At 50.1% G+C, this 13,808-nt stretch overlaps 1 protein-coding gene across 1 annotated transcript in view; it reads left to right on the forward strand.

Annotated features, from left to right (window-relative positions):
- NMT1 (N-myristoyltransferase 1) overlaps window positions 1-13,808 on the forward strand; it is a 28,567-nt gene that overhangs the window by 13,375 nt on the left and 1,384 nt on the right. The window contains exons 3-11 of the mRNA XM_019752207.3: window positions 750-894; window positions 5,706-5,824; window positions 6,403-6,494; window positions 7,484-7,600; window positions 8,362-8,532; window positions 9,359-9,467; window positions 11,531-11,701; window positions 12,294-12,461; window positions 13,483-13,620. Of these exons, the coding sequence (XP_019607766.1) occupies window positions 750-894; window positions 5,706-5,824; window positions 6,403-6,494; window positions 7,484-7,600; window positions 8,362-8,532; window positions 9,359-9,467; window positions 11,531-11,701; window positions 12,294-12,461; window positions 13,483-13,620 (1,230 nt within the window). The remainder of the gene's footprint in view (window positions 1-749; window positions 895-5,705; window positions 5,825-6,402; window positions 6,495-7,483; window positions 7,601-8,361; window positions 8,533-9,358; window positions 9,468-11,530; window positions 11,702-12,293; window positions 12,462-13,482; window positions 13,621-13,808) is intronic.

Below are 13,808 nucleotides of genomic sequence, written 5' to 3' on the forward strand. Positions count from 1 at the left end.
AAGTAAACAGTATACATTATAATTTCAAATGTGCATCTCCTTTGACCCAGAAAGACTCCTTTCTTGGACTTGCAGAAATACATATCCCAGTGAACAAAAATAGATGTGCAAGAAAGTTCATTATAGCATTGTTTGTATCACTGAAGAACAAAACCACCAAAATGCCCATTGGTAGGGGGTTGGCTAAATATATGGTCCGTGCACACGTGGACTCATTTGTTAGAATGGGCAAGTCACTGTGGCCTCGTGGGAAGGTCTCTAAGACATAGTGTTTAAAGAAGAGCAGTTTGTAGGCTAACACTGTACAATCCAATTTTAGTTCTTGAAATTGTGTGTGTTTGAAACTTGCATGCAAAAAAGTCTGAAGTTATATTTGCCTCTCCTCTATCTTCCAAATTAAAACTGTTGATGACAAAGGTTATATTTGAGAGATGAACATTGTTATCACATGTTTTATTTTCTATGTGTATTACACGTTTCTGCATTGTTTGGAATTTTACACCGAGCATGTGTTACTTTTGCCATCAAATATCACAAGGAAGGGAAGAACCCTGTAGGAAGCACCCACCCATCATATTTCTCATCTTCAACAACTTCCTCCAGTTGTCATACAGTATATGAGCCCTGGGATAGGACAGGATCCACACCACTTCTTTTAATCGTACCCCTTTAACTCTTGAACCTGCCATTAATCAGAAGTGTTTATTAACATAATGGGCCTTTTGTCTCCCTCACTTTGTCTTGTCCAGATGAACTCTTTGCCAGCAGAGAGGATCCAGGAAATACAGAAGGCCATTGAGCTCTTTTCAGTGGGTCAGGGACCTGCCAAAACAATGGAGGAGGCCAGCAAGCGAAGCTACCAGTTCTGGGACACGCAGCCCGTCCCCAAACTAGGTATGGATGTGCTTCCTTCCCCAGGCGAAGGCAGGGGCAGGGGACGTGCCCTAGCCACGCTAAGGGTGATGCACTGAATGTGTGAGGGAGGACAGTAGATAGAGTCCTGGAGTTCCTTGGTGGTTATTTTTAGAGGATAGTCTTTCAAATGGATTATAGAAAGACCATTGTTCAGGGACCTTATCATTGCACAGTAGCACACACAGAACAAATAATGGTTCTTTTAGTCTATCATCGTCCAATATAAATCTATAAAGAAAAACAGTGCATTGGCGCATGAGTGGGGATGTCTGCCCATGGGTCTATCTTCCCGCATAGATTTTTAATAGAAAAGAGACTTGTCTTGTTTATGTGGGCAAATGTTTAACTCTGGAATGGGCCGAGTCCCCAGCCTCTTCCCCTTATCTCTTGCCAGTGCACACTTACTAAATGCAAAGTAGTTTGACATTTTGCTTAACAGTGATGGTTCAATGTCTGGAATACCGTATGCAGGTTTGTTTGGTATCCCTTAAAAAAGCTACAATGAACTCTAAAAGAGTGGGACAGGCAGAAGATCTAAAAAGATTCCAGAAGAGACTGGACATAGCAGAGTTAGAGATGCCTGCTGAGACTAAGCCACAGCTAACTTTGACGGCTAACTTCAGAGGGCAGGTGTTGATGAAAAGTTTCTGGAGCAGTTGCATCACGATTCTGAGCCCATTGATAGCCCAACTCCTATTTTTTATGTGACTGGAAAAAAGTATGTTGAAAAAAACAATGTGTTCCAACACCAAATATAAAGGACCTTCAGGTTGTTTGTTACTGCTCCCTTCCAGAAACAGTGTGACTTGACTGTGCTTGTTGGGGAGAAGGGTGGGGAGACTGGTGAGGGCCAGCTGTGCCCGAGAGAATTCATCTACTCCAGAAGTGGGGAGTATACAGTGCAGAGCCTTGCTGCTCGAAGTGTAGTTCTCAGGACGGGCATTGCTTAAGAGCTTGTAGAAAGGCAGAACCTCAGGCCCCACTCAGACCTCAGAATCAAAACTTGCAGGGGATTTGTGAGCACTTTGGAAGTTTCAGCTCTGCCCAAGAGCCATCCTTGGACAGCTTCGCCACAATCTAGACGTAAGCTGAGGTGCGCCCTTCTAGGGGTTGGAAAGCAAAGCACCGCCGGATGGTTACGAGTCATGAGTCAGCAAGCAGGCACTCTTCCAGAACCCTGTCCTACCCCACCCACCTTGTCTGTCAGACTGCCTGGGTCACCCAGGTCCCAGGCCCACTGGCTAAGTCCTCTAACAAGGCTTGGGTCACAGTAATGCTGTTCCTAGGGCATTACTAGTAACGGGCCCCAGTGACCATTCCCCCCAGGGAGCAGGAAGAACTCGGAGAGCCACACACTCCGCCTCAGAATGATATGCACACACGCATTTGGTGGTGACTGCCAGACAGGTGTCCCAGTCATCAGATGGGGTTTGGGGGTTTTTTATTTTTCATTAGGGATTTGCAAATGGGTAACTTAGCTCCATTCTTCATAGACAATGGGACCTGGGGATGAGGTGAATTAGGTAATGGGCTTCTTCTGTTCCTCTTCAGTTCACTTACTCTTTGTTGTTTGCTTCACTTTCTCTCCCTGTAAGTGTAGAAAGTGCTGCAGTTTTGTTTCCAGAAAGCTCATGAGAAAGCTACACAGTTGTTCACGGGCCCTGACGCTTTCAAGAAGGTATAGCAAGGCTCAGTACTATTGTTTTCGGACGTGCCTTCTGTGCAGTGTGTGGTGTAGGGCTCTGGAAGAGGCTCTGAGCATCTGACCGGCCTGCCTCTCAGGTCCGTGGCCTGTCAAGTCCAAGGGCGAGACTCCTTTGTTTCCACGAGTCAGCCCACAGCAAGTACGTTACACGCATCAGCTGGTCTGTGTGGCTGAGCTGTCACCCTCATTCTCCTTCACGTGTCCTTAGGGTAGTGTGATTTCTAGCCTCTTGCCTTTATTTTTTTTCCACTTAAATGGGGCTAGTGACTGTAGAACACAAGCATATCAAGTGTGCTGTGTTTTCAGCATCCCCACCTTTTTTGGGAGAGTTATAATTAGATTGTATTCCACTAAAGAGACCAAGTATTCTTTCGAAGTTTGAAATCATCCTAGCTTCACAATTGAAAGGCCTAAACAGTAAGTGTTTTAGAATTATAACAATTCTGTGTGCTCCCAAATAAACTTTTGATCTCCCTTTTCAGATTATATCATTTTACTTTTTAAAAGTCACCTATGTTCGTTTCATTCTCGCCACAGAACTGGCGCATTCTGAGATTCCATGAATAAGGGGTGAAGAAGTAAATGGAAATGCTTATTGCACAAAGGACCTGGTAACCAACCTAAATGAAAAGATTTGGCCTTGAAATTATTGTGATACAGTCATGAGCCTCATAATAACATTTCGATCAATGACGGACCATATACAGTGGTGGCCCATAAGACTATAATGGAGCTGAAAAATTCCTATCACCCAGTGACATTAATGTTGGTATAAACAGACCTGTCCTGCCAGCCATACAGTTATGGACAGTACATAACATTCGATATTGATAGTAAACAACTATGTTACTGGTTTGTGTATTTATCATACTGATTATCGTGATTTTAGAGCGTGTTCTTTCTATTTATAAAAAACAAAAAACAGTTTGTTGTAAAACAGTATGCCATGTGACGCCAGCAGCAGCCTCATACAGCTCGTGTTTGCCACTTCTCTTGACTGCTTCTTTTTCTCTTATGCTGGATCTCATGTTGTTTTGTGCAGTAACATGCTGTACAGGCTTGTAGCCTAGAAGCGATAGGCTATGCCATAGAGCCTAGGTGTGGAGTAGACTAGATCACTAGGTTTGTGTAAGTGCATTCTGTGTTCGCACAACGATGGAATCTAACGGTGCGTTTCTCAGAACAAATCCGTATCGCTAAGCAGTGCATGATTGTACAGTGGGAAAGACCACATCTCCCGAGCAAACCTCTTGGAGAGTCAGATTGTAAATAGGTAGCCAGGTGCTTCCCTGCTGTGTGTCCCTGTTGCCTGCACTCTCCAGTTTCTTGGTAATGTTTTAGCATGTTGGTAATGTCTCATTTCTTGACTATTTCCCCAGAAGATGGGACATCTTGTAGGGACAGAAACCTTGTCTTTTCCTAGTGATATCCTAGTGCATAATGCCTGATGCGTGGTATCTTGTCCATGGAAATCATTTAGGAAAAAAAAAAAATTAGAAGATTCTGAAGTTAAATGTATTTTGGAAAAGGTATAAATTCAGTATAAGACAAGGAAAATGGACTGGCACCTAGACAAGACGAGAGCAGAATTCCTTGGTGTTTTCTAAGGGTCTGGCCTTAGCTTTGTAGGCTCAAACATTTTTACATGGCAGTGAATTGGAAGCAGATTGACTTATATTAAATTAATTCACAAGGGCTACTTTATAAATAAATCCAAAGGCCAGTTTCTAAACTAGGGAAGAAAAATATCACCTCTCTCCCAAGCAGACCTCTTGGGGAATCAGATTGTAAATAGGAGCTAGCCAGATGCTTCCCTGCTGTGTGTCCCCGCTGTCACCTGCACTTTCCAGTTAGTGACCCTTAGCATGTTGGTAATGTCTCATTTCTTGAATATTTCCCCAGAAGACAGGGCATCTTGTGGGGACAGGGACCTTGTCTTGTCCTGGCTGTGCCCTAGTGCATGATGTCTGATGCACGGTTGGCGGTCAGTAAATGTGTTGAGTGACAGAGAGGTAGGTGGCCAGTCCTGACGGCGTTGTCTGCAGCTCGTAACCAGATGGAGCCATTTCTACTACACCTGCTCCACGGATCCATTACTGGGAGGGTTCAGAGCTGCCTGTTGTACGTTAGAATGATGTCATTGGACCAGGAGTCTGAAAGTCAGTAGAGACATGAATTGAGTACATAGTGTGTACCGAGTCCTATGCTAGGAGCAAGCAGTGTACTGAGTGGGTCCCTTTTGAAGATTCAGTTTTCAAAATGTGCTGAACATTGCGTTCTTCCAAGTGTGAAGGAGCTCTAAATTGTAGAAACTAACTCCAACAGCCAGAAAGAAGTGGTTGATTTGTCCCACATTTGTCAAATGAGTCTGATTTGGCTGTGGGTGGGAATCGGGGCTATGTCTTCTGAGTTCCCCCAAGCACACCTCACACACTCCACAGAGGAAGGGTGTCTGTCCAGGGTGGGGGTGTGGTGTCGGAGCCTAACTTCCCGGCAGCGTTATGTGGACTCAGTGATTCAGCCTAAAGGCACTTGCAGGGCTCTAAACACAGAGGGCCGGAGTTGGCAGAAGCATTTAACTGGCCCACATTGCCGAAAGCTACGGCTGGCAGGGCCAAGATCCAGCCTGGCGCCTAGATGCCATCATCTGGTTCAGGAATGGGCCCAGTACATTGTTGCTGTTGACACAAAAGCAGCCTTGTTGTAACTCCTTCTGAATCCATCCAGGTCGATGGGCCTGGGCCAGAGCCGTGACAGCACTCTTTACACCAACCAGGAGGCAGCAGGCCAAATAGTCAAGATAAATGTTTGTCATTCAGTAATCAGAGGGAGATGTAAAAGGTTTCTCAAAAAAAACAACCACCTTGGATCCCAGTGATTGTTCTGAAGTTTTGCCATGAATTGGCCCTCAGTTAGGGGCCAAGGGTAGCAGGAGAGACGAGACGGTCTGCTTTTGCCAGGCACACAGTGTTCTTCAGATGGGGGCTCCTGGGGACAGAAGGAGTTTGCTGTGGTCAGTTTTTCACCTGAGCTTCCCTCCCCCAGGAGGCAGAGGGTGAGGTTCATGGCTGTGCTCTTCTTCCAGGAGAAGTGGTGAACACGCACGGTCCCGTGGAGCCTGATAAAGACAACATCCGCAAGGAGCCCTACACGCTGCCCCAGGGCTTCACCTGGGATGCCTTAGACCTGGGGGATCGAGGTGTGGTGAGTAGGCGCAGCAGCCCCGGGCGTGGACGGCACCACTGGAGCCCTGCCGTCGTATAGACACAGCTCCTCCTCACGCCTCCAAGGACTCGCTTGAGAGCTGAGCCGAATGAGTCTGAACAGAACCCCCACCCCCCGCCCCCCAATCTGTTGCCTCTGGGGCCGGCCCAAGACTCTACAGCAATATCACTTGGCTTCTCAGGCAGGTTGAGAGTTAGCCTCTGTAGCTCCCCGAGATGGATGCCCTTTTTTCATGCTTTTTTTTTTCTTGTTCATCCATTCATTCATTCCTTTGTGTTAAGGAGGGAGTGGTTGGTTTGTTGGATGACATTCTTGGTTGTCTGCCACTTTATGTACCTAAGTTTGCCGCTCTACCCCTGGGTGGCTCAGTTTCCCATTACAGCTAGGGTGCTCATTCCCAAAGAGTCCCTATCATGCCTGGGATGGAAAGGATTTGTGAGATTAAACATAGTTTTTGGTAGTTTGCCTTGTCCTCTGAAAAGCTTGGAGCCCCAGGGTATTTTAGTTGGCCCCCAACGGGCAGAATACCTCTAAGGCAGCTCCGTATTTCTCTACAGCTGAAAGAATTATACACCCTCCTCAATGAGAATTATGTGGAAGATGATGACAACATGTTCCGATTTGATTATTCTCCAGAATTTCTTTTATGGTGAGTTGTAAGGGCTTTTTTTATGGTTCTGGGGCACGGCTGAGAGCAGAACCGTGCTCTCAGGGCAAGCACAGGGCATCAGCTTGTTCATCCTTGCCAAGCCAACCTTTGAATGTCAAGTTAGTGTGTAATTTCTGAGTTCCTGCATCTGAAGGAGACTTGCTTCCAGTGGAGCTTAGAATCAAAATCTTATTTCAGATCGCATGACTGGGTGAGGGAGACTTTGTGGAAATGGTACCCAGAAGAAAAGATCGTGTATTGCATAGTGACTTTAAGGGAAGGAGGGATGAGAGCTAAGATTTAAAAGAAGGGTCGTTTTCTATCCAGTTCCTGAGCTCTCGGTTGTACGAAAATGGCTTTGCCCTGCTGAGCCCTCCGCCATTTTGGAAGGTAGAGGAATGAGGCTGAAATGTAGAGGGGGCTGCCTGATGGGGGAGGGAAAGGAAGATTGGGCAAACAGAGGGTTGAGTGATGGAGCCCAGAGGGCAAATGGAGGCGAGCTCCAGGGGCTCTGCAATTGGCTCCCAGCCACGGGACCCACTGGACTCGGAGCCAAGGAAGCCAGTCCTCTGGCTTAAGCTGTCAAGAGTGAGTGAGCACAGAGTGGCCACTTAGCTCCGTTGGTTAGAGCGTGGTGCTGGTAGCACCAAGGTTGCCAGTTCAATCCCTGCGTATACCACTGTGAGCTGCGCCCTCCTTAAAAAACTAATAAATAAAAAGAGTGAGTGAACACAAAGAAATTGGATCGAGTATAAAGCCCTCAGTATGACAGCCTTGGATTGGTAGGTGAGTAGGCCAGGTGGGCTAAGCAGCAAGAAGGGGCTGTGGCTCGATTCCATTTATGTCCCGGAGGGATCGGCCTTAAAGAGAATTTAGCTGTTAACCCCCAGGGAGGTGGTAGCATTGAGGCTAGAACCAAACTCGGGATGACGACAGCCTGCCCCAACCTCTGGCAAGCAGCTCTGCAATGGCAGCCCTGTCTTTTCTAGGGCTCTCCGGCCTCCTGGCTGGCTCCCTCAATGGCACTGTGGGGTTCGAGTGGTCTCAAGTCGTAAACTGGTAGGGTTCATCAGCGCCATCCCAGCAAACATCCACATCTATGACACGTAAGTACTAGTGCCACCCGCAACCCCACCTCCCCACCATCCTGCTCAGTCTGAGAAGGAAGGGAAGGAAAAAAGGTACACAGACCTTCCACAAAAGAAAGAGGAAGGTCCCATGAAGGGAGGGAACTGGGGCCCTGGGGATAGAAATTCATAGTAAGAACCTCCTGTTTGCTCTGATTTGTTGCTGGTTCTCTCGTCTGGGACCTGCGCTGAAAGGGGTCCACCCCGAGGGCCAATGCACCACCGAACAGGAGCTCAGTGTTTGCACTTGCACCAGTCACATGTTGATGCACGTGAGCAGCTTCAGAAATGGGCCGGAGCCACTGTGACTCCCATCCAGATAGTCACAGGGCCTCAAGCTCTGCTCTCTACTCCCTGAAAACGTCAGAACCATCTGCCACAGTCTTCTGGGCTCATAGGCCATGGGTTCTCATTGGAGACAAAGCCCTTGCAATCCTAGAATATCCTTTGACTTACTCTGTGAGGTTCCCTGTCTGCTAAAGGTGGGACTCCCCCAGCTTGCCACTGCAGAGTCTCCAGGGAGATGCTGGCAGTGCCTTCAAATAACGCAGTTTGGGGGAGACCCACTTACCTTTGGAAGTAGAGTCTGTTGAGAGAGGAGTCCACGTGCTGACTGCCAAGTGCAGCTGGTGGCAGAACACGTCTGCTGAAGGCCCCGTCCCTCCAGGGGTGGCTACATGTGCTGGAAGGGTTACCTCCCCTGTTAAAAACCTCGTCACGGTTTTTTTCTCCCTCTTCAGAGAAAAGAAGATGGTGGAGATCAACTTCCTGTGCGTCCACAAGAAGCTGCGCTCCAAGAGGGTTGCTCCCGTTCTGATCCGTGAGATAACCCGGCGGGTTCACTTGGAGGGCATTTTCCAAGCTGTTTACACGGCCGGGGTGGTGCTACCAAAGCCTGTCGGCACCTGCAGGTAATCACCTCTTCCCGCGAGGCCCTAGCCGTCCTGGCATGCTCACTCCAGTGCAGGAGCTGTGTCACTGTGTGTCATTGCTCTGCCCTGCAGCCCAGGGCATGGCCGGGAGCGTCTTGGTTCTCTCATGTCTGATGAGATGGGTGCTGGGTGCCTACAGGAGCCAGGGAGGGAGCAGGGAGGAGTGAAGGGGGAGGATATGGGGATGGCAGACTGGAAAGGGCGTGCCCTACCCAAAGGGGTTAGCCATTCTCCTCTCCCATTCATTCCTGCCCTTTGGAAACAAGGGGCCAGTCTCCTGGGGTTTTGTTTTAGTTTTTAAGGAGGAGCCCAAATCTGGATTGTTATGGTAAATGTCCGAAAGTTTTACATGGCTCAGTTGTGTTTTGAACATTGTGTGGGCCAAAGAGCATGTCTGATCCTTGTGTGACCCAAGGACAACCTCGGCCTCAGAAAGTTGTTTGAAACTATCACAGTCTGTGCCTCAAGAACTTCAAAAGCAAAACACCAGGCAAATGCGGTAGAGGAGGGAGGAGGAGGGTGGTAAATACTCAGAGAACTGGTAAGTCTTTTCCGTTGACTGATTCCAGGAGTGAGGAGCCCTTTTCCCAGACAGCTGCTGTAACAGGCGTTGCTTTTGAAATTGAGAAAGAAAAATAGGGAGAAAGAGAATCCAGAAGGAGCTCTGGCAACTCAAGCAGGGCAGTGCCTCTGGCTCAAGTGGTGTCTCATGCCACCTGCTGGCCATCTGGGGATCTTCATGCCATCTCCCTCTGAATGGGACTTGCCAGAATCCTCTGAGGATAGGACATTTGTGTCCCCACAGGTATTGGCATCGATCTCTAAACCCACGGAAGCTGATTGAAGTGAAGTTCTCCCACCTGAGCAGAAACATGACCATGCAGCGTACCATGAAGCTCTACCGACTGCCAGAGGCCAGTGGTGCTCTAGGGTGATGGGCATAGGGCAACAGAGGCTGAGGAGAGCCTGTCTCTCCGCAGGAAAGGAGCAAGGCTTTGGGTCGGGGGAGGGAGTCAGACAAGTGACTCAACCCATAGTTTCCAGATTCCTAGACTTGCCATTTCCGTTGTCTGTAGTAAGGGTTTTATTTCAGTTTGACTTTCTCAGTACTCCTGCACCTGGGCTAGCTTCTCTGTCATCTGTTGATAGGCTCAGAGAACACCTCTTCTCTCTAATTTTAGCCGAAGGGAGCCTAAATAGAAAAATGAATCTCCTCACTGAACTGCAGCACATCCCCGAGCCCAGTATAAATAAGCTAGAGAGTGCTGCTCCTTCTGCCACGTCAGGCAAAGGAGCAGATGACCTGGGCTTGTGAGGGAAGCCCAGATTTCGAATCCCAATCCTGGGCCTCAGTTTCCCAACAAAAGCAATGGTCCATGTTCTCCAGTTGTGCTTTGAGGGTCCTGCTGGATCCTCCAATGGCTTCTCTCCCCTCAGAGCTCTTCCAGGCGGCTACACAGTTAGTGGCGCCTACTGATGAGAGGCTGCCTGCCTGGGCCACCAGCCAGCAAACTGGATCAAACCCCTGGACCCGGCTAATCCACCACTGGATTGGGGTCATTAGTGTTCTGTTCTGAGAGACGGCTGCAGGCAGTTAGACGCTGCCCAAAAAACCAGCGTCGGGGAGCTGTGATAGGTATCTTCTCTGTTGTTACTATGACAGGTTTGCCCTGAGTTCTAAGCAGGCAAAGAACATTCTTTAAGTGGTGTACCAGCTGGAAGAATGTCTGGATCTCCCCACCTGTGGGTGAGAATCCCAGCATGGTTGCTTTTTCAGTCCAGGATTTGAGGGGTCGTGGTGGGAGCTGCCCTGTTGAAAACCCCGAGATCAGTAAGTTCCCTAGAGACATCAGGATTGGCAGGAATTATGGCTGCGAGAGGTCCCGGACTGTGGTTCTAAAAGCAGTTCCTACCCTGGGAAGCAGTTGCATCAGGCAGTAACTGAGGTACATAAACTGTAACTCCACCCTGTCTTCAGATTTGGCTGACCCCACTTGTGCGGATTGAGTCTTTGGGGATATTCTCTCACCCCAGTGTTTACTTGAGAGCATCACATGGCTTCATTCTACTGAAACAGCTTTTAAGAGAAAGTAGCTGTTGGGTGGGATTCTGGTTTGCGATTAAATCCCGGGAGTTCGGTGCCTTTCTTCTGAATTGAACTTGCATGAGTGTTGTGCTGGGGGCATCACTGGTACAGCGGTGTCTGAGTGGACAAAGTAGGCCCCCAGTGCAGATCTGCTGAGCCCGGGGTTTCCACAGTGCCTATTGCTGGGAGGCCTTGTGGGGCTGCTCTAAGTCTGTAGGAGAGACACCCGTGTAGGAGGAGAGCAGCTCGAGTTCAGTGGGAGAAGGTTGTGAGGGCGGGGAGGAGAGGAGCAAGGAAGGCTTCGCCGGGCCCAGGAGTAGCACATCCCTGGGGGGGCAGGGTTTCTCTCCATCTTAGCACCATTCACATTGTCATGAGGACTCTCCGTGCGCTGCAGGATATTTTAGCCTCCCTGGCTGCTACCCACGAGGTGCCAGTAGCCCCCCTATCCCTAGTTGTGACAACCAAAGATGTCTTTGAATATTGTCAGATGTTTTCTAGGGGGCAGTAGCGCCCACTGGGCTGGAGGGACAGAAGGCACAGTGAGAGCAGCCAGCTAGTCCTAGTCCAGGGGTGCAGGGTCTTGTGCTCTGTGTTGGGGAGTTTGGAACAAGGAAGGGGTGTGGTGGGTTGTGTTTCTTAGGGAGACAGTCTGGGCCATGTGGATAAGAGATTGAAACAACAGCCTTCACTAGGAGGGAGAGAGCCAGACGACACTGGAGAGGCAGGACTTGTGCCTGCGTGGACACGGACAGTGGGAGAGGGAATTGCCAGGGTAACCGGGTCGGGAAAGAAGGGAGACAGTGGGAAGTTGTGGGCGCCCATAGGACTTGAGAGGGAGCCAAGACGCTCACAGCACATCTGATGCCGTCTCATTTATCTTCCTTGCAGTCTCCCAAGACAGCTGGATTGCGACCAATGGAAAAAAAGGACATTCCAGTAGTGCACCAGCTCCTCACCAGGTACCTGAAGCAGTTCCACCTCACGCCAGTCATGAGCCAGGAGGAGGTGGAGCACTGGTTCTACCCCCAGGAGAATATCATCGACACGTTTGTGGTGGAGGTGAGCCGGGAGGGTGTTCTGGGCTCTGACCCATCAGAGAGGCATCGTCCTTAAGTGCTCGGGCTCCTGGGCTCAGTGCTGAAGAACCAGACAGGAGGGTGTACCCTGAACTTCCTTGACCGTGCAAACTTGGTCCTCCCTGAAGACGGAAGTTGTAGCTTATACTCTAGATGGGGCATAACCCTACTCCCTCTTCCCCCTCACCTCCATTGGTGAGAGAGAGAGAACTGAGCCCCTCTTTGTCAGGCAAGCCTGCGATTCCCCGCCTGTCCCGGCTTGAGGTAACTGGCCAGGCATCGGGGACACAGTCTGGGGAATGTGAGCCACAAGAAGTCCCTGGCGCTGCACAGCCGGGACAGAGCTGATAGGTTCGGCCCACAGTCCAGCCTGGATTTTCCTCCTGGCTCTGTCCTCACATGCCCTGGCCAGTGGATTTTCTCCTCCCTGCATATCCTGTTTCAGTTTCCACCCATTCGTGTAGCGGGGCCGAGTTGCCTTTGGGTGGTGTGAGAGCAAAAGGAAACGTTCTGTGCCAGACTCCAGGCTCCCTGTGCATGTGTGACATTGCCTTCTTTTATCATCTTCTCTTCAGAATGCAAACGGTGAGGTGACAGACTTCCTGAGCTTTTATACGCTGCCCTCCACCATCATGAACCATCCAACCCACAAGAGTCTAAAGGCTGCTTATTCTTTCTACAATGTTCACACCCAGACCCCCCTTCTAGACCTCATGAGCGACGCCCTTGTTCTTGCCAAGATGGTGAGCAGCAGACCGGGGGTCCGGGTTTCTGTGGGGCAGGGGCCGTAGAACCATGCTGAGCATAGCTCAGGCAAGAGAGCTGCTCACGTCCCGTGGGTGTCGAGCCCTCCTGCTCCGCTGAGGGAGGAGCCCAGCAGCGTTTAGCCGGCCCTTCGAAACTAGGAGGGAGCAAGGAGCATCCACATGAGGTGAAGGCAGTGAACGCCTCCTGATCAATTGCAGTGAGTTTCGTTCTCCCCGGAGGCGCTGCCAGGGAGCCTGAATAGCCAGGCCTGCTCGGGGAGGAAAGGGGTTCTCCTTACAACTTCCCCAGCATGGGAATGGGGAGATTGGTCTCTGTCGTGGTGAGTCATTGGAACAGCTGACCCCTACAGGGGGAGGGGCCCAGGCTTTCACACCCAAAAGCTCATCCTCAGTCAGTGCTTCGTCATGGGTTCTGCATATAGTGAGCCCGGCCCACTGGGGGCCATGTGGACGGTGGACAGTCCAGTCTCCGCCCTCTGAGAGCTTCTGATTGAAGTGGTGAGATGTAGGAAGTGTCTTCGCCACGGTCTCAAAGTAGCATATCAGTGCCATGAAGTCACAGGGTACACACTGGAGACCTAAGAGTGGTGGTGTCCGGGGAGTGAGGCAGCAAGACAAGTGCGGACAGGAGCCCGCTTCTCAGAGGAAGGGGGTCAGAGCTTGGTCTCCACAGAGGACTCTGCAAGTTACTACAGTGTTTCAGGGAGGTGGAAGAAGGAAGAACGAGAGCAGTGGCTTGGACATTGAGTATACAAGTGTGCTTAGAGGGACGCTGAGCAAAGGCCAGGTAGGGTGGCACCCAGAGTGTCCTGAAAACATCACTAGAGAGCGAGGCGCTGGCTGGAGTTTGGGTTTAACATGGAAGCAGCCAGAACTTCTGAAGGAAGATTGCTCTCATGGCCGCCTGTGCGTGGTCCTGATATGATGGAAAAGGGCAGGAAAGTGAGGCAGCTGTTACTTCTCTCCGTTGTTCTTGTTTCTCCCTGCCGCCATGCAGAAAGGGTTTGACGTGTTCAATGCACTGGATCTCATGGAGAACAAAGCCTTCCTCGAGAAGCTCAAGTTTGGCATCGGGGACGGCAACCTGCAGTATTATCTTTACAATTGGAAGTGCCCTAGCATGGGGGCTGAGAAGGTAGGTACCCAGCCGTGTCCGCCCAGGTCAGAGACAGGGTCAGGGATCCAGCATCAATCTGGGCCCTTATTAACTGGTGTTGGCCCCCCGCAAAGTCCCCTCCCTCCAATGGCCAGACTAGCAGGGTCAGTATTCCTCTTTCAGCAGCTGGGGTGAGGGTGGTAGAGGGGACAGGCTCCAGAGCCACA

The sequence above is a fragment of the Rhinolophus sinicus genome, chromosome 12 (assembly GCF_057876585.1).
Source record: "Rhinolophus sinicus isolate RSI-liver-muscle chromosome 12, RSI-T2T, whole genome shotgun sequence".
Classification (NCBI taxonomy): Eukaryota; Metazoa; Chordata; class Mammalia; order Chiroptera; family Rhinolophidae; genus Rhinolophus; species Rhinolophus sinicus.